Source organism: Rhipicephalus microplus, chromosome 9 (genome assembly GCF_043290135.1).
Source record: "Rhipicephalus microplus isolate Deutch F79 chromosome 9, USDA_Rmic, whole genome shotgun sequence".
Lineage (NCBI taxonomy): Eukaryota > Metazoa > Arthropoda > Arachnida > Ixodida > Ixodidae > Rhipicephalus > Rhipicephalus microplus.
In genome coordinates this window covers 65,680,869-65,701,926 of record NC_134708.1, presented here as the reverse complement: position 1 = coordinate 65,701,926, position 21,058 = coordinate 65,680,869, and the positions used below count along the sequence as shown (strand labels likewise).

The following is a 21,058-nucleotide window of genomic DNA, read 5'->3' as shown; positions in this document are numbered from 1 at the left end:
CTTACTGAATGGGGTGGAATAAATGCGGCAATATTAGGAGAATTAGCTTCTTTGTTACACTGCATATTCTATTTGAAGTCACATTGTACAAGAGTCGTAAGAGAAAACAGCTTGAAGTAAATAGCGACGTCAGGGTCGCTTATATCGCTACTAATTTTGTATCAGAGTATATAAACATGAGTGGGACTGAGCGATTATTTTAAGCGGGCAACATCAAGATGCAAGATGTGTGCATGATTCCGAAAATTCGTGATTTTCATTCAATTGTTCTCGGTCAGCTCCCTATCAAATCAGAACGAAACATGCCTTGAATATAGTGATGACCTAAAGCGACAGCAAAAGGAACTGCCCTTATTTGTGCTTGTTATTCAGCTGCCAGTAGTGTTAAGTAACACCGCAGCAAGGCGTGCAGTGATAGAAATAATGTGCAAACGCAACGGTGATACATTCGTAAATTCTCTTGCGCACCTAATGTTTTCATGAGTTCACGAATTCATTGCAGAGAAACGTGATGCAATCCTACCTATGCGCTCCCATGTAGCAACCTTACTGTTTATCGTAGCCTATAGGTACCAAATTTTTGTCAGCGATAGCCTGATTGTGCTTTTTAGGCGTCATATATAAAACCCCCATTATCCGGTCACTCGGCGGTTCGCGCGAGTATTTTCAAGTGTTTCAAATCACGCGCTCTGGAGATCGTGCTATTATTTATGAACTGTTCCTGGTTCGAAACATTCACTTGCCAGCTCTGTGTGTTTACGTAGATTTCTCTCCTTTATCAGCTGTTTCTACAACACCACAAAATATGACAGCACTTCCTGATTGGTTATTGCAAAATATAATAACGCCTGTGCGCTGCACAAGGAATCTTCGCAAGTTTTTTGCTTGTGCTTTGCTAGAGAAACCTGTATACCTTAAAGTAACATGGTACTCTATCAAGCTGTTCAGGCTTGGCCAGCGTTGCTTCACTCGCAAGGCGTGCCACAAAAACAAAACTTCGTTGTTCGCGTGATCGATCAGATACTTTGCACCTACGCGATGAGACGAAACTTTTTCTTTGTTTCGCTGTCATACAAACGATTCAATTAGACCTCTCAATGCAGGGGCAATAAATTTCCGGAGTGTAGCTGATTCCAAAGGCAAATTCAGGCGTTGAGAGACGGTGTGCATTGAGCCCTGAGCACTAAGGCTTCCTTCAAGCACCTTGAAAATTACTGAACGATAAAATAAAGTCTGCGAGATTGTTTTTTTATGCGACTCGTGGTGCATTAGGAGCTGCACTTTGTTCAACAAGAAATAGCGAGCGATGACTACAATAGTCAGTACAGTAAACGGGACAATAAAGCTATGAAGAAAAAGGGACACAGTTGTATAGGACCTGGTTGAAACATAATGAGCGATAAAGGCTGCGCCGCAATTTTCACAAGATGACAAACACTGCGCTTTGTCTGTGCCATTCCTGTTTGGCATCTCCAACTTTCTGTCATTGCCTTTATCAGTCTATCAGAGATGGTATTACAATCTATCTATCTACATCTCTATCTATCTATCTATCTATCTATCTATCTATCTATCTATCTATCTATCTATCTATCTATCTATCTATCTATCTATCTGTATGTCTGTCTGTCTGTCTGTCCATCCGTCTATCTATCTATCTATCTATCTATCTATCTATCTATCTATCTATCTATCTATCTATCTATCTATCTATCTTACCACCACATACGTGCCTACACTATTGTGGTAAACTCATACACACACAAGTAAAAACAAATAAAATATCAAAGATTTTTAAGTGTGCTCCTTCATTTCTTGACTATATGGTCCCTGAATCTACAGAACTTTGCTTTGATATTTATTTATTTTATTGATTGGTGCGTGGTTTTCGTGGCATGCACGCATACAGCGTACCAAACTCGCAGTATACACGTGCAAGCACCAAACGTGATTTTTAGTCTCTGTTTACCCTCGAATGCTGAGAATAAGCAGTGGAAATTTTTTAATTAGACACTTTGTGCGGTTGCAATAGGAGGCACATTGTTTGTTAGAGGCTCATAAACCATGACGAATCTTCTGGAGCACAGCCCAGTTAGTGACAATGTGGTACAGATCGTAAATAAATGTGTTACATAGACGGCTTCCTGACTTCAGTTGCAGTGGTTGCACTCGTCTCGCGTCAATATTTGTTGCTGTGCTTCATATCGGTTTAACAATTATGTAACACATTATAAACATGTACTTCTTCGGCACAAGTCAGAGGCAGCTCCTCGTCCTTGCCTGAATATGCAAACAGACGCTGTTCCGACAAAAGTGACTTCAATGCTGTAACGTAAGTACCAAATTACGTCGGACCATCAAGTACCCCTCAGCGACCTTCGTCGACGCATCTAGTAAGCCCCCGGTGGGCCCACAATTGACAAATATACCCAAAGACGTCGATACTTCTCGTAAGACTCGGCTCGAAATCACGAATTTCCGCATTTGCAACTACTCGCTGACTGCGCCACCATAGGGCGTTGTCATAACTCACAGATCACTAAATTTTGCAGCATCCTCATGACGTCACATGTTGACGTCATCACATAACATCGTCACTCACACAAAGGTGGGCCGATCAAGTATGCAGTGCCAAACAAGTTGAGCTGCAGGGAGCGTGCATTGCCCCTGATCCCGGAGACAGCACCAAGCCGCGTCAGGGGCAGAAAACTTTTTGAGGAAGCGGAGGAGGATCAGCGAATCAACCAAAAAGATAAATATGATGGCTTTCGAATTATTGGTTTCTTGGCTAATATCCCCCAGAGTGGACATGAGCCATATATTCAGGCTATCCTCATCTTCAGTGTCGCTTCAGACGAATGGACAAGAGACTCGAGTTTCTCACGCATAATATAAGTGAGCTTGTTACACTGCAAGTTAATCAGGCATTATTTGCGTATAATGATGATATTGCTAGTTTGGCTATGAAAGCCTCGTCATTTCGGAAGTGTTTACGAAGATGAGCAGGACGGCCACCACATTGTACTAACGCAGAGCGGCCACATACACGCTTGCAAGAGTTACAACGGCCTTATCCTGCACACGTCCAACAGAGGATGACTCCAAAACTCCGCGCTGCCTAGTAAGAAAGAGACAGGCACGGTGGCGAGGAGGTGCTAAGTTATATTTCTTGCAGCATCGACGCGAAATTATAGCATGTCTTTAGCACTAAAAATACCGATATATCGCCATGAACAATCCCAATATAAAGAGTGGGAATCAATAAGCAGTTGCATATATTTACAATGTCGCAACAACATCTATATATTGTCCGCGCTCCAGCGAAGAATGTCGGTAGCAATATAACTTCTGCAATATTGTTTACGGTAACTTTTCCCCACAACGTTCTATGAACTACAGCTTCATTTCGATATCTAACGTTCAGGTACACGTCGGGTACCAATGATCGCAACGTTCAAGCGAATAAGGCCTCTAACGGTAGCTAAACGTCAGGCAGATACGATGGCAGGTAATCGAAGACGCGACACACTGAGCCCTCGAGAGGTCGCATGGGAGCGTCGCGTGAACAGTGAAAGGCTTCGCCGAAGGCCGGCAGGTGGCGCAAAGCGAAATTGACACGCTGTTCGGGTGGCAGCCGAGCGTTGATGACGTAGTCATGTGCCTTGTGGGCGTCGTCGCTGCATTCGCAGTTGTCGCGTGCAAAGTAGGCGAAGAAGAGCTGCTCGGAAGTCAGGTCTGGAAGGGGTGCCAAGCGGAAGTCGTACTTCCAGATTCGCTTCACGTGTAGCAGCTCCTGCGGCCCAAAATAATGAAACGTTACGGCGGTGTTCATTCATTCTGCGCGATTTTTCTTTCATGTAACGAGCGAAGAGTTATATGTTAAAAAGTGAAACCTCTCCACCGTCAGTAAAATGAGGGCAAGCGAAGCTTGCGGTGTGCGATCTTGAGCTCTTTTTTTTTTTTTTTTTGCAACGAAAATCTACCACGACTCCACTGACTTATTTCTGTCACGGATCCCACGCTCTGAAGCACTACCAAGACATAGCAATGAAAAAGCAAGAAGAAATGTTGTCGCGGGAAGTTCACCCCTGCTACTCTCACTCTACAGCGCGCGGTGCGAACCGAATCGGCCACAAAACGTGTGTACATCAGTTTTCTTATGGTGCGCTATTCATATATGCTACCATTTGCTGCTAGCGGTACTCAGAGATCGGTGACTTCAGAGTGTTCTTGCTATTCCTCGCGAGATGGTGTCAAAGGTCCGGAGGGCGCGCCTTAAAGGTCTTCCCCAGCGCGTTTCAGTGGGCGCGCGTGCCTCAACAGGACATGGTTGCTCGTTGGCCTGCGCTGATCTCAAGATCGGGGCGTTTTGTACGTGTTGAGTTTTCACCGCGAGTGTGCGTTGAACTTACAGAAAGCATGAAGGTCACTTCTCTCGCTGCAGGGGCTGCGCTTGCTAAAAAAAGCATGCTACTTATACACAAGTTACAATTGCGACAGTTGTTCCTGCGTCTACTTGTGCGTTCATTGCGGGCGTCCTCGTTCGTGTTTGAGCAGAGAGAGGGCTTCTTGTGTCGAGCTGTGACAATTGTCAGCTCGTGCTCGGCCTGTGTAAGCTCTTTTTGTGCGTCTTTTCTGCTTGAAGAAGGTGCTGCATGTTTCCAGCGGCTTGCCATTCTTTGGGTGACATTACTATTTCTTGCTATAGCATTGATTTATACCCACTTGCGGCGAAAAATGCACAATAAAAGATTAACTGTGTGTGTGAAGACACGTTTCACTATCGTGTTATATTGATCTTTACTACAGATGGATCACCAATGTTTCGTTTTTCTATCGCATTACCCGACGTGTCGTCCTAATTTTTTTCTTTGTCCTCCACGGCGTTGTAGCAGTTAGGGTGCATGGCTGCTGACCCAGAGGTCGCAGCCATGAGTTGTACCTCCATTTGTTCCTGCAAGACAGCTGTCGGGCAGTTTTTCTATCCAGTTTCGTTTATATATCGTCTACGCGTTTGAGATGTACATAATTATGTGCTGCAGATGTGTACTTGTATGCTTCTCGGTCTCTACTCAATAGTTTTGCTCCGTGCTCCTCTGTTCCGCAGCGGCGGTCTGGTTAGAGTGTACTAGATATGTTGAGTGGCGAGACCGCGCCTCGCCGCCCGTTCCCTTCCGTGTTGACAAGTGGTGGCGGCGCTGCCGTCGAATAGTACTGAAAGAGCCACCCGCCACGCGCAGGAACTACTATGCGCTTCGGCTCCTCCGGCGCGCTTTTTTGATGCAGATTTCTTCGTACCTGTCCATCATTCATGTCTAACACAAGATGTCATAACCCTTGAAGTATGACAGGCCAACCTACTGAATAAGAGCTCCATAAAAGCTTGTGAGAGATCGAAAATTATTTATTTTGTTGCGGTTAAACCGTTAAATTCGTTACTGCAGGTATGAAAACGATGAGAAAAAAATATGATCGGCACAGTCATGCTTTAGAGCCTTTGCATTATTACACACGTTACCTGAAGTAAAATGTGCTTCAAATTACTTTTGTATTGTGAACATCGGTAGGTAGGAGCGTATCGTCTAAAACAGCTGGTAAGGCTTTGATTGAAGAAAACATGGCTTCAGAGACGTGAAAGATCATCATTATTTGGAGCTGAACACAAGTGAGTTGCACTACATCATAATAATGGTCCTATTTACACGTAAACATTATTTATTATACAAAAACTTGTTTTCGGAGTCCGCTGACATGCAGTAAAAGTAATACTTATAATTAATGGACGACGAACTACTGCTAGAAGAAATAAGGCACAGAAGAAACAGAAATGGTATGTCTTATTCTGGTATCTTCTGTCCTAACTGTTTTCTTTTTGTTGGTTAGGCGTCTACAATATTCAGAGTAACTGAGCGGATTAATTGGAAGTTAGATGCGCTCAGAAACCTGTGAGTTAAAAAAAATACCATGTCAAATGCACGCAGAACCACGGGGCCGTAAGTAGATAGGGGAGAGGAAAGAAATCTGAACCCCCAACACCACGAAATACTTTCGTAATTTAACTTTTTAGGGTAGACCAAAATATTCACTCACATTTACAGCGCCCCCCAATTGCCAAAGTTAGTCCTGCTGCACACGACCACCCCCCTCCTCCTCCTAAAAAAAATCCTGGGTAGCTTTGCGCCGAACGTTTAGCGTGTCTCTGTACAAATGCGCATTGTAAATGTCACCTTTTCGACAGTATGAGGTCTCAAAACCGCTTCACGTTCAATGTAGTCAGACAAAAAACACGCCGCGTAAAAATAGCGGCCGTATGCATATTGTGAGTGGGACGTGACGTTTGACTTATGTGCGTATACTTGCGGATATATATGTATGTATGTATGTATGTATGTATGTATGTATGTATGTATGTATGTATGTATGTATGTATGTATGTATGTATGTATGTGTGTGTATGTATGTATGTATGTATGTGTGTATGTATGTATGTATGTATGTATGTATGTATGTATGTATGTATGTATGTATGTATGTATGTATGTATGTATGTGTGTATGTATGTAAGTATGTAAGTATGTGCGCGTGTGTGTGTGTGTGTGTGTGTGTGTGTGTGTGTGTGTGTGTGTGTGTGTGTGTGTGTGTGTACACAAGTTAAATTTCTCAAGACAGAATGCACCACCACCTGCCTACAGCTTTGACAGTTAATAAAAGAACTACACCTATAATACATCGTGATGGATTTGCTGGGCTTACAATGACCATACACCGAAAGAATACTTGGAAAGCAGCACAATTTCAGCTGTGAATACAAAATGAGAACTGGTTACAGTGAATTTGCGCAGATTAACAGACGGTCTGTATATACAATTGGTACTTTTTATTATGTTTAAGATAACCCCGTTCGCGTAGAATTTATGACTCTTAAGTACATGCTTTCCTTCAGATCGGCCTCCCGGTATTATAAGCACTTGAAGCTTACATAAAAGAAGCCGAGTACGCACGAAAGCACGCGGTTTAAGCAATACGAGCTTTTCAGTAAACATTATTTATTTTCTTCTGCTACACTGACATGACAAAACTGAGTCGTCGCCGATATAAATGTTGTGACAACATTAGTTGTACTCGGGTTTCTCATGAAACGATCGAGTGCATGTGGGCTCATATGAGGAACAGGGCTCTGGATATCGTAGACATTGTCGACATAGCGAGCGTATGATTTATTCGCAATATGGATACTTCTCCTCTCTTTGTAGTTCGCCAGTAGGCACTGATGCTTTCGCGTAGCTCAAAGGGCTGCTTGAGTAAGAAGCTAGGCGGATCCGCTCAAATTACGACTTAACATGTTCTTTTTTTTTGGTAGGTTTTGAAACAGTGAATGTCATGACGCAATTTCGCCATGCCTGCGTATTTATTCGTTCACCATGGCGCGTAGCAGGTGTGCATACACTTGTGAAGGCTCAGAAACGCATTAAACGCGCTAAAAACGAGCAATTGCACGTTTTCGCGCACGCGCTCCCAATGCAGATGCTCCTGAGATTTTCAGTACCACGGAACTACAGCGCCGCCGCTACTGTGACCCGCCGGAGAATCAGCCGAGATACGGCGTGGCCGCCTCGTTCACTGCACTGTCCCCTTTTAGTACACTGTAGTTTGGTGGTTAAGGTACTCGGCTGCAGACCCGCAGGTCGCGGGATCGCATCCCGGCTGTGGCGGCTGCATTTTCGATGGAGGCCAAAATGCTATAGGCTCGCGTGCTCAGATTTGAGTGCACGTTAAAGAACCCCAGGTGGTCAAAATTTTCGGAGCCCTCCAGCACTTCACATAATAATATGGTGCTTTTGGGACGTTAAACCCCACATATAGTAGCCAATCAATCTGTGCTCCTCTGCCTTTGAAGTTAAGACAAATCCTTGCTGTTGTGTACCGTATGTCATACTTCATTAGGTTCCTGTGCCTTACGAAGCTACAATTCTGAGCTTCTAGTTTTTGCAAGAACTGTCTACTAATACACCGTGCGGCTTTTATATACGCCAGCGCATCTCGCATAGCGTAATTACTTACGTCTCAATTTGGCGTATAAGCTTGTTCCTCCTACCCTGCTTGCCTTCAGGATGATTTATCATTCCCATTACCCTGGCTCCAAGCGGCAGTACGTGTGACGATCTTCAGTTAGGCTACACTCTGCTGTATTGCAGTCTTAGCTGCCAGCCTAATAATGCCTGACCACGTAATCAAATTATCTGGTATTTCGCTCCTTCGCCGTTGTAAAAATCTGCAAGCATATTTTTTATGTCACCACTGTTCATGGAATTAAAGTATTCAGACAGTGACACAACAACCGTGCCGTAACATAAAAATATCGCATGGATGAGCAGTCCTACCGGGCCTTCTTGCTAGCTTGCCGAAATAATTTGTATTCATGGTTTTATCATGGTGTTATAAATGCACAATAAATGGTCTGTTTTGCCTCGTGACCCGTCAAGGAACGTTTATCGATCGAAGTGTAGTAAGTAGAAATGTAGCGTCGAGTGCGGCCTACGAAACCTAGCTCGCATTGAACACTTTTTCTGCCTGACACCCAGGCGAAAACATGATCAGAAAGCATGAACAAACTAAAAAAGACACAATAAACTACTGAGGTCCTTCGTTTAATCCCCCCCCACCCTTTCATTGGCGATTTCTGCACATCTCGTGGCGTTGCCGTGTCTCCCAAATCGGCCTACTTTGACCAATAGAAAATACAGGTTGAAGGCTTCCTCGTGTAACGTCAAGATCACGTCATGATAAAGTTCAATTGGGGGTGTCATGCAACGCGCTCGCTAGCTCGGATAGTGTCATGTAGGTTTCTAGACGAGACCTTGTGGCCCTTCAAAGGTCTCGCGAACTCTCGCGACCAGAAGCGCCAGCGCAGCCACTTGATCGCACAAGAAGAATGATGGCAGCAATATGCATTCTGCAATGTTGTTTTCAGTAGTTCATGTACACAAATAACTTTCTCTGTATTATAGGCTAACGTTCATGTACTCATAATTTACCAATGCTCCGTGCATCTGAGAAAGCTTCCAGAAAGTGCTCCTAGAAAATCAAAGTATCTAGGATTAAGACGCCCTAATCACTCTCAGTCAACAATGGAGTGGGTGGTCTGTCCGTCTTTCCGTCTGTTTGTCACTCACTTCAGCCACCCAGCGAATGTTTAATCACTTTCTTAACAACCAGCCATGTTTAACTAGTGCCTGCGTTTAAACTTGTGAGCATGTCAATTCAAAACAAATATTACGCATATCTGAGGCGCAACATGAATACGTATGGATTAGGTGGTGTGTTTTTACTAGAAAATACGTGGAAGCGTTATTTTAAAAACACTATAATGTTTCTTGAGCTGCGCTAAAAATGTGACACTATGCACAAAAAATTCCTCTGTCGACCTTATGGTGCTGCCACCAGGCAGTGGTCCTGGGTTCTGCAGCGCAACAGCTCATGTTTCCCGACGCCACTGACAGATGGCATCCATATCTCAAACAGTGGCCTATTCCGCGCGAATGAGACCAGGACTCATGCAGTACGGCGGACAGAAGAATAACATCTTTCGAGGACACTTGCAGCGAATCACGTGGGTACGCGGACATTTTAAAGGGACCCTGCAACACTTTTAAAGCATGGTAATAAAACGCTGCCGATCGGTAGTACAGGCTCCCGACAACGCGCGAGCCAAATATTATAGCGCAGCAGGTGGCATATAATTAACAATAAATTACCGAAGTCAGCTAAAAATTGCTTTCTCTTCTCCTGTGAAATCACGAAATATGCCCAAAAATCGCACGTAGCAAACCCATCTATGAGCCGTTGGCTGATTTGAACATCGTGCGTGCGCTCGTTACAGAGATCGCCGTGGGTGGCCGTGACTTGTCCACGCGTGCGCGCGCAATCACACGGAAAAAGCCCCCCATTCGAAGAAAAAAAAAGTGCTCAAGATCGCGAGGCACGCGTGACCTTTTTCTTTGCCCCTACCATTCCTCGCTGCTTAGCTTCCAGTAATTTCATACGAACGAGATAAGAGAGAATGCAATTGCAGAATGTGAGAAATCTTCGTAACTCCACTCGCACTGGACGGATTGTTAGAGTTTTTTCGGCATTTAATTTGTGAGGCAAGAAGCTCTTCCCGTACATTCATTTTAGAGCTACTTTAAAAAGTGTTTCAGGGACTCTTTGAGAATTTCTTTCGCCCCTCGTGAAGCTCCCGCATTGAAATCTCATACTTTGATATACACTTTTACAGACGTCCCTAGTACGAGTAGGTTAGGTGACCGCTTATAGCCAAAACCTTTCAACGAAGCACCCCCTCATCGTGGGGTGGAACTTGCTTCACACCTGGAAGGCAGCGTGGGCCAAGACGACGGCTGCTGTTTGTGCGAGAAGCACGTAGCGGGCGCGATCAGCGTTGACGAAGCTGTCATCACTGCCCTCGCGCAAGGGAAGCGGCAGGTTGCGGTAGTCGCGCGTCAGGCAATCGAGCAGCTGGTCGAGCTTGCGCACAGCGGCGTCGGTGAAGGTTAGCAGAGCGCTCTCGTCCGCCACTCCATCCTCCAGCACGACGGGCACCAGGCCGGCGAAGAGTCGAGTCGCCATTCGGGAAAGCTCGAACGCGAACACGGTGCCGTTGCCAGGCACAGTAGTGTTGACAATGCCGAACGGCACGTACACCGCCTGCTGGCCCGGGTTGAACCTGCAGGCCCACAGGGGCATTCTAGTATGCGTCATGACCACACAATTGTCAGCGCACGGAGCAAAGGTGAAAGGATGTACATCTCCAATGAGTCGACTCACTCAAGCCGATAGTTTGAGTCTGAGTCTTTCCGATTGAGAAATATTTTGGTGAACATGAGTCTAAGTGAGCCCTAAGCTCAACGAAGTGTACCTGTTGAGCCAGTCCCATTGAGCTCGGCATTGATTGCCCTATGCCCTCATAACCTACAAGCTGGTGCATTGGCTTTCTTAAATCATGTTTCATCGTAGGAGCTGGTGGTGACAACATGGCCAACATCCTTTTTTTTTACAAGATGCTATCACTGGCGTTCCAACGGAGTGTCATAGTCTCTTCTTTCGTCAAATAAAAGTCGGAGAGAAAAATGTGTTTTAAGGTGGATACCCAAGCTTTTCCTATGATTTCAGAGCTGGAGCTCTTTGTCCTATTTTCAATGGTTACATCAGTCCTAGCCATCTCGTATAATCCCGACTTTTGTATTTTGCCCACCATAGCTGTTGTTTTATTACATGTACATCAATCAAATGGTGTATTCGTCCACGCCAGATCTCAAGCAACATTACGCTCTCCTTTAATTGCTTATAGCGGCTCGTCTTACTGTTATTCAATGAATATGGCCTGTGCAGCAGTAGCATAATCATTAGGCACAGCTGCAGTTTCAACTGCTTTTGAAGCAATATTCATCGTAAGTGCTCAGTGCACTAAAAGCTGTGAGGCAATAAGTAAGTTAATGTCGGCACAGCAGTACAAGAAAAAAGTGCATTAGTGTTTTCACTGGCTGTAGCTCACACATTGCTGCAAAGGTTATCGGTTTACCACTGTGTCAAAACACGCACCTACTTGCAGCTTAGGGCAATCAAGAGCTTAATGTCTTGCACAAACGTTAAGTGAATATACAATATAAACACGCGCCCACCACTACCAACTTGAGGATTCGAACCGTTTATACTTCATGGTTTTCACCAAAGATCATTATGACATGTATTCCAATCTTTGGCATACGCAAGGCAGCAATAATGTGAAGTTCGTCATTGCGACCCTTTTCATCTTACCATTACACAAGCAGAACCACATATTTGGACATCGCCACAATAATCCACGCAGCATTAGCACAAAACTAAGTGAGATACGAGCACCATGGACTTTCAATAACTCTCTCTCATATTTGATGTAACTGCTCTATTATCCGGGCCAGAAGCACGAGCAGCGATGGTCACAACTAGCGGATATAAATGTAGTATAGCATCACGCTTACCTGGCGAGGATTCCAAAAGCATCGCCCACGTCTCGAGGCCGGGTACGGCGTGTGAACTGCGCCAGCCGCTGGTTCTGGTACAGCCTGGACGCTTCGTGCAACATGTGAATTGGCCCACCGGACGGTGGCAGGGCACCTCCCGCGCACGTGTCTCGTTTCAGCGACCACTGCGGGTAAAAGCGGGCCAGCCGGACACGCCTGAGCATGAAGCGTGTCACGCGGTGCGTCAAGCTGTCCATCCACGCGTAGTTACGTGAGCTACGGAAGAACAGGCTCTCCAGCTGAGACAGCCAGGCCCGGTTCGTGAGGTCGCTGCCGCCGACGATCGTGAGCCTCGCGTGCGCCTTGACTACGCACACCGGGAGGACCAAGGCGACGGCACGCAAACAGAGAACCCATTTGGCCATTGGCGAAAGGACGCGACCGACGGACTCGATGCTGTGCAACCGCAGCAGGTTCGTAGTTTCTGGCAGGAAAGGGGCGAGGCGGACAAGCAGGCGGAAGCCCAGGTAGTTTATGAGAGCCCGAGGCCCGACCTCGCGGAACAATTCACTTAGCTCGTGCTCGAAGTAGATGGTATTCCTGTACTGCACCGTCGCGTTTCCCTCCAGGGTACCTTCGAAGACAACGGTGAGGAAGGTACGGATACCGCTGTCCAGGTTGTTTACGGTGACGAGTTTCACCTCCATTCCTGGGAAGATGGGCCTCCGTTTAGCGATGCTCTTAAAGACGGCCATGATGTCTGACATGAGCTCGTAGACCATGCCCGAACTCTGCGTGAGCTGAGCTGATTCGGTAATGGCCCCTCTGAACATGGAGACAATGGCTTTGCGCTGTTCGTCGTCACGAAAAAACAGTGGCTGGGGTAGCTGTAATTCGATGACATGTTTTCCGAAAGTCTTGTCAAGAGCAGCTTCCACGCCGAGTAGAGCGGCCAGGCCGAACTCTCGCGACAGTCTTGCGGCGACAGACCACACGTCAAACTCGCTCACGGTCCCTTTGCTATTGACTGGCCATTGACCAATAGGAGGCCACATAGACAATATGTGCCTCAACTCGGTAACGCTAGAACTGGTGTGCGGCGCTGCACAGGCCTCGTAAAGTCGCTTCGCTTCGCTCACGTCATCGTGCGACGAATCTAGTATGTATTCTAGCACCTCAGTGTGCATCGCGTCTTGCAGCAAGGTGTCTATCGACGTTGCCACACCGATGCCCATAGCTGAATTGTACATTATGCGTTCCCAGTGGCGACAGACGTACCGGTAAAAGTTGTCGCATGGTGACACGTCGCGGCTGAAGAGTCCAGCAATGTGTTCTCCCTCTTTCACGCAGAAGTCGGTTGAGCAGATATACACGTGTGACCGAGGAACCACTGAAGGCCTCACTGTGCTAGAATGATACGGAGGCCAAGTCGGAAAGGCAGATGTAGGCCAGATTGTTGTCTTAGACGTATATTTGTGGCTCGTTAGGAAAAGTAGTAAGCAAATCCACAAGATGCACAGAATGCCAATTACAACGACCAAGTTGCTCTCCGGATATATTACGGTGGTTTGCTTCTCGAGTTCCCTGAGTATCTCGTTCATATCCTGTTTACTATCCGTGTCTGGTTCTTCGACAGCAACCATCGCCACGGCGACTGATACATCACCTTCCTCCTTGGGCTCGGCTTCCGGCGTCAGCTTAGAAACTTGCTCATTTTCGTCGGTGCTAGACGATTCTGTTGAAGCGGCCTTCAGGGCATCGTTACATGCCTTAGACGCGATTGATATTTTAGATGGCTTACCTTCGCCCGCGGCGGAAATTGCGGATGGTGATGGTGTGACGTACGGAGATCCTGGAGCAGAGCCAAATAAGTCCTCCTTTGGCGGCCCCTCTGCCTTTGTAGATCCACCGGAATCCGATACATCTGTTTGTATGTCCGCCTTAAGCTTCTTAGTGCGTATCGTTCCAGCTTCCGCCATGGTCATCCTTTCGGTGTTCTCCTCTTGCGATTGATTTGCTATTACTGTTGATGGACGGCGATTTCCAGTGCTACTAGCTCTAGACTTCGATTGCTTAGACGTAGCTTTGGCTTCAGCCCCGTAGTTCTCAGGAGTACCGACTTTTTCCGCGCCATCCTCACCTCTGGCAATGCTCGACATTCCCTTCTCGAGAGGCGGCAGCGGGCGTCCTGCAATCGCAGACTTAGAGCCAGACACGGATAATGAAGGAGACAATAACTCACGCTCCTGCTTGAGCTTCGATGTTGTCGCAGTATCGCGGCTCGTTTTCGCGAGGGAAGCCCTTCGCGAAAGCCAAGTCGCTGCTTCCGCTTTGCCAGGCAGTCTGCGAGCACTCGCGACCGACGCTGTTGAGGTGGCTTGCGCTTGAGGTACAGCCGGGGAGGTCAAGTCGGCGCAGGGTTCCAGCGCAACTGCGCTCTTTGTGTCGGAAGAACCCATCGACCGTGCAGACTCTCTCCGCTCCGCGGGGGATGAAGCTTTCGCCGTAATCCCTTTCTGCGTCTGGTGTAGAGAAGTTCCAGACCCTGACAGCTTTTCCTGAGATGACGACTTTGTCTTCTGCTTCTTCTTTTCCCTTAATGAAATCGAGGCCTTGTGCAGGCGCTTCTCCGCCGCCTTCTTCGTGGACCACGAGAAGATTTTCTTGTGCCAGGCATCAACTTGGTTTGTAGACCAGGTCATGTCTAGGTAATAAGTACCCGATCCCCCTTCTCTGTCTGTGTATGCCTGTTTCCACTGGCCTGCACTGTCTGGACATGGCGAGGTGCTCCGAATCCACTGCGGCACCTGCGTGATGATTAGAATGTCAGTGTTGCAATGATTGTACAGTTGAAATTATTGCTATAAATATTTACAGATTTGATTCTCCGTGCATCTATCTGTACTGACTGTGCCGGCAATAATTGAAGCACATAGTTTAGGATGCGCGGCCCATTCACAACATATGGTGATTTGGTTTTATTGTGACATGTGAGCACGCGCAAAGCAGCACCCACCCAAGGAACAGGAGGTAGACAGTAGAAGGGGTAGACACCAACTGAAGATTTTTTTATAAAACAATCACAATGCGTATAGTTGCGCAAAAAACCTTTAAAAGGGAGTAGATGGCACGGCCAACTGAAATACAGTGCCCCTAACAAGACCAAGTTTGTGTGTTGAATAACAATACTTAATTTGTAACGAGTCAACTCCTCTTTAGTTTCAACAAGTTTCAGATTAGAAGAATTCTTTTTCTCTACACAGAACAAAGCTCAGGAATATTTATTGGTATCGTATTTTTGGGCCATTTAGTTTAAGGAGAAAAAAAGCGTGGCCGGCCTTCACGCAAAAGGCGCATGAAGATAGGAATTTCGAGGGGACGGGAGAGAATAGCATGGCTCAAGCAAGGAATACAGACCAGGTGTAGTCGCTCCTTGAGGCGTTCGCCGTATGTCACACCTTTAAAAGGGCCCTGAAACACTTTTTCAGGTAACCATTGAATGAATTCACTGGAAGAGCGTATTGTCTCACGAACTCAATGCCGCAAAAGTTTTAAGAATCCGTCTATTGCGAGTGGAGTTACAAAGATTTCTCACATGCTGCAATCGCATTCTCTTTTCTCTCGTCTTGACGAAAACGCTGGAAGGTAAGCAGGGAGGTGTGGCAGGGGCAAAAAAAAAGAACGCCACCCACGCCTTGTGACCTTGAGCACATTTAATTTTTTTTTCTTCGAATGCGCAGCTTCTTCAGTGTGATCGCGCGTGCACGCGTGGACAAGTGACGGCCTCCAGCAGCGATCTCTGTAACGAGCGAGCGCGCCATCTTCAAATCAGCCAATGGCTCATAGATGGGCTCGCTACGTGTGATTTTGGGGCATATTGCGTCATTTGTCAGGAAAAGAAAAAGTAATTTTTAGCTGACTTTGATCATTTATTATGAATTCCAGGCCGCGCGCTGCACTTAATATAATATTTGGCTCACGTGTTGTCATAAGCCTCTACTACTGATTGGCAGCGTTTCCTGACCATGCTCTAAAAGTGTTGCAGGGCCCCTTTAAACGTATTGTGCTCTCACAGGAATGTTCGCGCTGCAGCCATAGACAACCCAATGGTGCCTTCCTTCTAGCTGCGGCGACCACGTTTGCTAAAGCTGTGCATGTCCTAATAGGAAGTAAGACTACGTTTCCTTTATACTCCGTATAAAAATTAGTTGCTATCACACTAGATGCACCTACAGAAAGTGGCTAAATTTCAATATATATATATATATATATATATATATATATATCGTGTGTGTGTGTGTGTGTGTGTGTGTGTGTGTGTGTGTGTGTGTGTGTGTGTGTGTGTGTGTGTGTGTGTGTGTGCGTGCGTGTGTGTGTGCGTGCGTGCGTGCGTGTGTGTGTGTGTGTGTGTGTGTGTGTGTGTGTGTGTGTGTGTGTGTGTGTGTGTGTGTGTGTGTGTGTGTGTGTGTGTGTGTGTGTGTGTGTGTGTGTGTGTGTGTGTGTGTGTGTGTGTGTGTGTGTGTGTGTGTGTGTGTGTGTGTGTGTGTGTGTGTGTGTGGCGTTACTTCTTCCACCATGCCCACAACTGGCCCTGCCACCTATCCCATTTTATTCCCATTTAAGTCACCCACTTCATACCACTTTTCACTGAATCTCAACACACGCCACCAGCTTTGTTGCTAATCAGTGTCCGCCAAGCGGAGGTGGCTGAGGTTGTGTGAAGGTGGTGCGCTTTGGCACGTGGTCGTTCGATATTACAAGAACCACACAAGTCAAGTGAAAATGTACTCTATACGTCAACAGTTTCAAAAGTAATAGTTATTGACGAACTAGTTGGTGCGGTTGCATCGTAATGACTTTCTTCTAGCGCATACTGACACTCATTTTTCCCCGACATTGTACTTCGGTCATTTCACCTACGATTGTGCGCATGGGTAGCGGGTGACAGCATCGGTATATGTGTTTTCTATGCTGAATAAAGCCTTCAGTTGACAGTAGCGCTTGTGATTTTCCCTCACTTTGTCAGTTAGTCAGTCTGCGCAAGAAAAAAGTTATTGCGAAGTTTCAAACTGTTTTCGTGTGAACCTAAGCAACATTTTAACTGAAAAAATGTAACCGCCATTTCGACGGCTCAGATGAAGTGAAGGGCTCAAAGGCGCAGCTGTCTACACTGTATTAATTCTTTAGCACCATCCGTACTATATTGCCCTGCCGCAAGTGTTCCATACAGAACTTGCTTCACACATGTGGATTTGAATATTTCACCAAGTACACCAGCTTCCCATGCGCGTCTATAGATGGCGGCAATCCTACCACCACGTGACATCGCTTTACCTTTTGTTGTCCGTCAAAAGGTTGCCTCTTCGGCTCCCGCAATATCGGTACAGCTCGCCGAGACCTCCTGTAGGGTCAGCAAGCAGCCCTTTTTTAGTTTGTAAAGTAATAATAAGTGTGGTTCCTAGAAAACTGTTTACTAAGTGAGCAAGGTGACTGTTCTCAACTGATAGTTTGCCTTAGAACTGTCACGTTAAAGCGCATTTCTTGCCAGAAAAAAACGTAAGACTTTCGTTTAGTGATTTCCACGGGGGTTGTATACTCCTCTCCTTTTTTTTTCTGCGAAAAAAGTGCACGTCGTATAAACCGAATGATACTCAAATGACCGACCAAAAGATAGTATAAAAATACAAAAGGAGGATAAATACGCGCATTTTGTGGCACATACCGCAGCTTTTGGCTGTAAGCCACGGTTTACTAACACACGTATTCTCGGAAGAAGCTCGAAGCCATCTGCACCAATATCGTTAGATGCATACTTCAAAGAAAAAAAAAAGGATCGTTGCGTTAACGAGCCGTGCGTGGTTTTGTTCTGAAATATATCTCTTTTCTCGATGTGAGATGTTGGTGCTCCTATAGCTGGTTTGTTTGTTTCCTTTATTCTTTGGTATTTTGTTGGGTGGAAGCTGGATCTTTCATCGCTGGGTTGATTATTGCACTAATGCATTGTGGTTCGTTGCTTTTGTGCATCATCCTGTAGGTGTATTTGAAGATTAGCCACACACAATAAACAGTCCGTAGCGAGATCTGTGCGGCTTGTGTTTCTTGAGTATGTATATTTGTGAACGCGAGACTGCGCTTCAAGTTGCGTTAGGTTGTGCTAAATATACCTACAATACGAAGTGCTACTAACTAACCCAACCACAAGTTTTAATAACCTTAGATGTGTATTAAGCTAGTTATTGACTTCGTATTCGAAACTATAGTTCAGCCGCCGACGTGACGATAACATAATCACGCCGTGGAAAAACTTGCTATGAAACATGCAGCTAATAACTTAACGAGCACATTGCCTCCTCTAACTGTTATCTGTAGTTCAATTAAGAAGCCTGTTATTTACGCTTATATTCGGCTGCTGATCGTTCAAGTCCCTCGTGGCAACAGCTATCTTATTGCGCAGCGCATTAGGATGAGAACTCGAGTTTGATAATTTGTCCCATGGTTACCACCTTACCCTACCAACTGCATGCGGTGAACTCGTTGACAATGCTTCACGGTATGTTTTGCTGTGGCCCATTGATCTGTGTCATCTAATCATTTCGTCTTTCTAATAGCGTTATGCGCCCATTCACGCATAGCCATGCCACGAGATTTTGCTTGAATAACTCCATAAGAATGAGATTACAGTAAATTGTTCTGTGGGCTACAGTTTTATTTACTTGCCGAGTACATAAATTCGAAACGCTGATTTGGGAATCAGCAAGTGTGTGGTTGCTAAAGTGAACATTGAATCAGTTATTCATAAGTACATTCTCTTTGAGTAACGCATTATGGGCTGTTCGCAGTTCTCTTTGACATTGCCATCTTTCGTCGCATTTGTGATATCCTCGTATGAACTGTTTGATGAAGTCCTCATTGCAAAGCGAATGAGCGCTGTTTTCGTGACACTGCAGGTGGTGCAGATATGTACGAATTGTAGATATATAATCGCTAAATATATTTAAGGATAACTCGACAGGTCTCACAGCAAGTTGCCAAGTTCGACCGTGCTGGCTCGTCGAGCACTGGGCGTGCCTTCCACGGTGCTTTTCTTGGAGTGCTTCTTGTGCTCAGTCAATACGGCTGGCTCTGAAGGTGCGTATATCCTGAAATTAAGGTTATATATTAACAGATATGCAGAGGTAGGTGCCTGATGACATGATACACATATAAATCTTCGTGATTTTATTTTTTTTTGTTTTACAGCGAAGCAAATGTAGCCGAAGAAGAATGAAAGGAGTAACGGAGTGGGGCAATTCGGCCCGACAACCTTCTTTGTAAAAGAAAGAAAGGTGCTCACGTCGTTACGGTATACTCGCGAGGGGGGTCTATAGTAGTGGTATATATTTGCACCTTCACTCTTTTGGTAGGCTGCTGGTAGAGAGAAAGCTTAATGTTCTCCCATAGTAGAGTAGATCGTGCGGCAAATTTTGGAACATTTGTTCTAAACAGCTGCTAATCCAAAGATCGCAGAAGCGAATCCAATTCGCGGCGATAGCGTTTCGATGGAGCCGGAATGACAGAGGTCCATGCAATTATATTTAGATGCACGCTAACGAACACCATATGGTCAACTCTGCCAGAGCTTCATATAACGGCATCCCTCAGTGTCGATATTGTGGCAGGGAAGTCTAAGTGATGTGCTCACGCAATCAAATCAAACATGTCTATAGGGTTTTGGTATTGGCCACTTAGCCCACTAATAAACAGCTTTAGCAACATGAGATGTTACAAGAGAGGGAACCACAAGCCGACGTCAATTACAGACTTGCCTTGCCGCATTCACCCTCGTATAGGCGATGTAGGTCACCCTGCTACGCAGAAGCACTGCTGCACCCTAGGATGCTTTGTGGGAAGCTACGTCGTCGGCTACGATCTATAGGACGCCCACGTCGTCAAACAGGTGTGAGGGTTTCAGTGGCGTGCAGGGCACATCCAAGCACTACCAGCACATCCGCATCGCACGTGCCAGGACACCTGCCCCCAACAAGCGGGAGGCGAAACAGGCGAAACAGCGTATCGGTGACGCTGTTTCATTCTCTGTTTGCATGCGGCAGGTGTCCCGGCACTTTCGGTGCGGATGTGTTGATAGTGACTGGATATGTCCTTAGAACAACAGGTAGCTGCACACTAACCTGACCGGATACGTATCCTCCTCCCAGTACAGCACCCGCCCACGTGGTACAGCTGACTCGGACTTCTTCATGCCGGCCTGAATATCCTGCTGCGACGTTCTGGAGAACGCAGCGCGTGTGGCGGATTGACGACTGCCGGCTGGTGACGGGAACAGGCGCTCCGATGATGGACCACCGGGTGGCCGTATCTCCTCATAAGCGTCCAGCAAAATGCGTCCGCGGCCCATTGACCCTGCTGGGCGTTCGGCACTGGCGTGTGTGGACGCCTGGCTGCCGACGGCGGCGACATCATCACGCAGAAAGCCTGAAGGGGCCTCCTGCGTGGTTGGTTTTGCCGATGACTTCCTCTCTGCGTGCACTGTTCCTCCTACTAACGCTTTCACACAAGCACAACTTCCTCAATGAATAATATTGCGGACATAAGCAAACCATCACCACGACGGGGTCACCCCAACGCAAGGAGTTTTGGGTGCAATGTCACAATGGATATGCCTATTCTTGTGTGATCACCAAAGCAGCGGCATGCTTGCACAATATTGTGTTGAACAGTGTGAAGCCCAGCCAGGAAAAGTTTGACAGTTTTATCTGTGCGTCGCCTATGTTCCGTTTCACGTAGTGGTGGCATTCATAGACTATGTAAGGAACTGCATAGATTTCACATTTTGACGAGAGTGACTTGCGATGGCGCACTGATTGGCTGCAAAGTGACTGCGAAACCCAGTGGACGCACCTTAACGCTCCACTGAACTTATGCGAGTGTCATTTCAGCACTCCACCCTCTATGGCACCGAGCAGTGTCATAATCACAAGCGGAGCCAAAGCTGCGTTCCACGTTCCGCTGCTCGTAAGATCGTTCATCCCATGGGCACTACAGTTCCTTCTACGCGTTTG

General features: G+C 46.3%; 2 protein-coding genes across 3 annotated transcripts; both read right to left on the bottom strand.

Annotated features, from left to right (window-relative positions):
* Window positions 1-1,825: 1,825 nt before the first annotated feature.
* On the bottom strand, window positions 1,826-19,130 carry LOC142771851 (membrane metallo-endopeptidase-like 1). Of its 2 annotated transcripts, XM_075873758.1 has the most exons (4): window positions 19,019-19,130; window positions 12,018-14,806; window positions 10,369-10,723; window positions 1,826-3,793 (listed from the first exon to the last, which is right to left on the bottom strand). In XM_075873758.1, the coding sequence occupies exons 2-4, from the start codon at window positions 14,699-14,701 to the stop codon at window positions 3,482-3,484; spliced, it is 3,351 nt and encodes a 1,116-aa protein (XP_075729873.1). In that variant the 5' UTR covers window positions 14,702-14,806; window positions 19,019-19,130; the 3' UTR covers window positions 1,826-3,481. The 2 variants fall into 2 exon arrangements, with proteins under 2 accessions (XP_075729873.1, XP_075729874.1); XM_075873759.1 differs by lacking the exon at window positions 19,019-19,130 and having other exon boundaries at window positions 12,018-15,292.
* LOC142771852 (uncharacterized) lies at window positions 18,508-20,820 on the bottom strand. Its single transcript, XM_075873760.1, has 2 exons — window positions 20,168-20,820; window positions 18,508-19,138 (listed from the first exon to the last, which is right to left on the bottom strand). The coding sequence occupies exons 1-2, from the start codon at window positions 20,392-20,394 to the stop codon at window positions 19,015-19,017; spliced, it is 351 nt and encodes a 116-aa protein (XP_075729875.1). The 5' UTR covers window positions 20,395-20,820; the 3' UTR covers window positions 18,508-19,014.
* Window positions 20,821-21,058: the final 238 nt, after the last annotated feature.

Coding starts and splice junctions, on each gene's coding strand:
- LOC142771851 (XM_075873758.1), bottom strand. CDS start 14,701: ATGACCTGGTCTACAAACCAAGTTGATGCCTGGCACAAGAAAATCTTC. Junction 10,724..12,017: donor GCTTTTGGAATCCTCGCCAG/GTAAGCGTGATG, acceptor GTGGGCCTGCAG/GTTCAACCCGGGCCAGCAGG. Junction 3,794..10,368: donor TGGCCCACGCTGCCTTCCAG/GTGTGAAGCAAG, acceptor TTTGGGCCGCAG/GAGCTGCTACACGTGAAGCG.
- LOC142771852 (XM_075873760.1), bottom strand. CDS start 20,394: ATGGGCCGCGGACGCATTTTGCTGGACGCTTATGAGGAGATACGGCCA. Junction 19,139..20,167: donor GAGGATACGTATCCGGTCAG/GTTAGTGTGCAG, acceptor CCTTAATTTCAG/GATATACGCACCTTCAGAGC.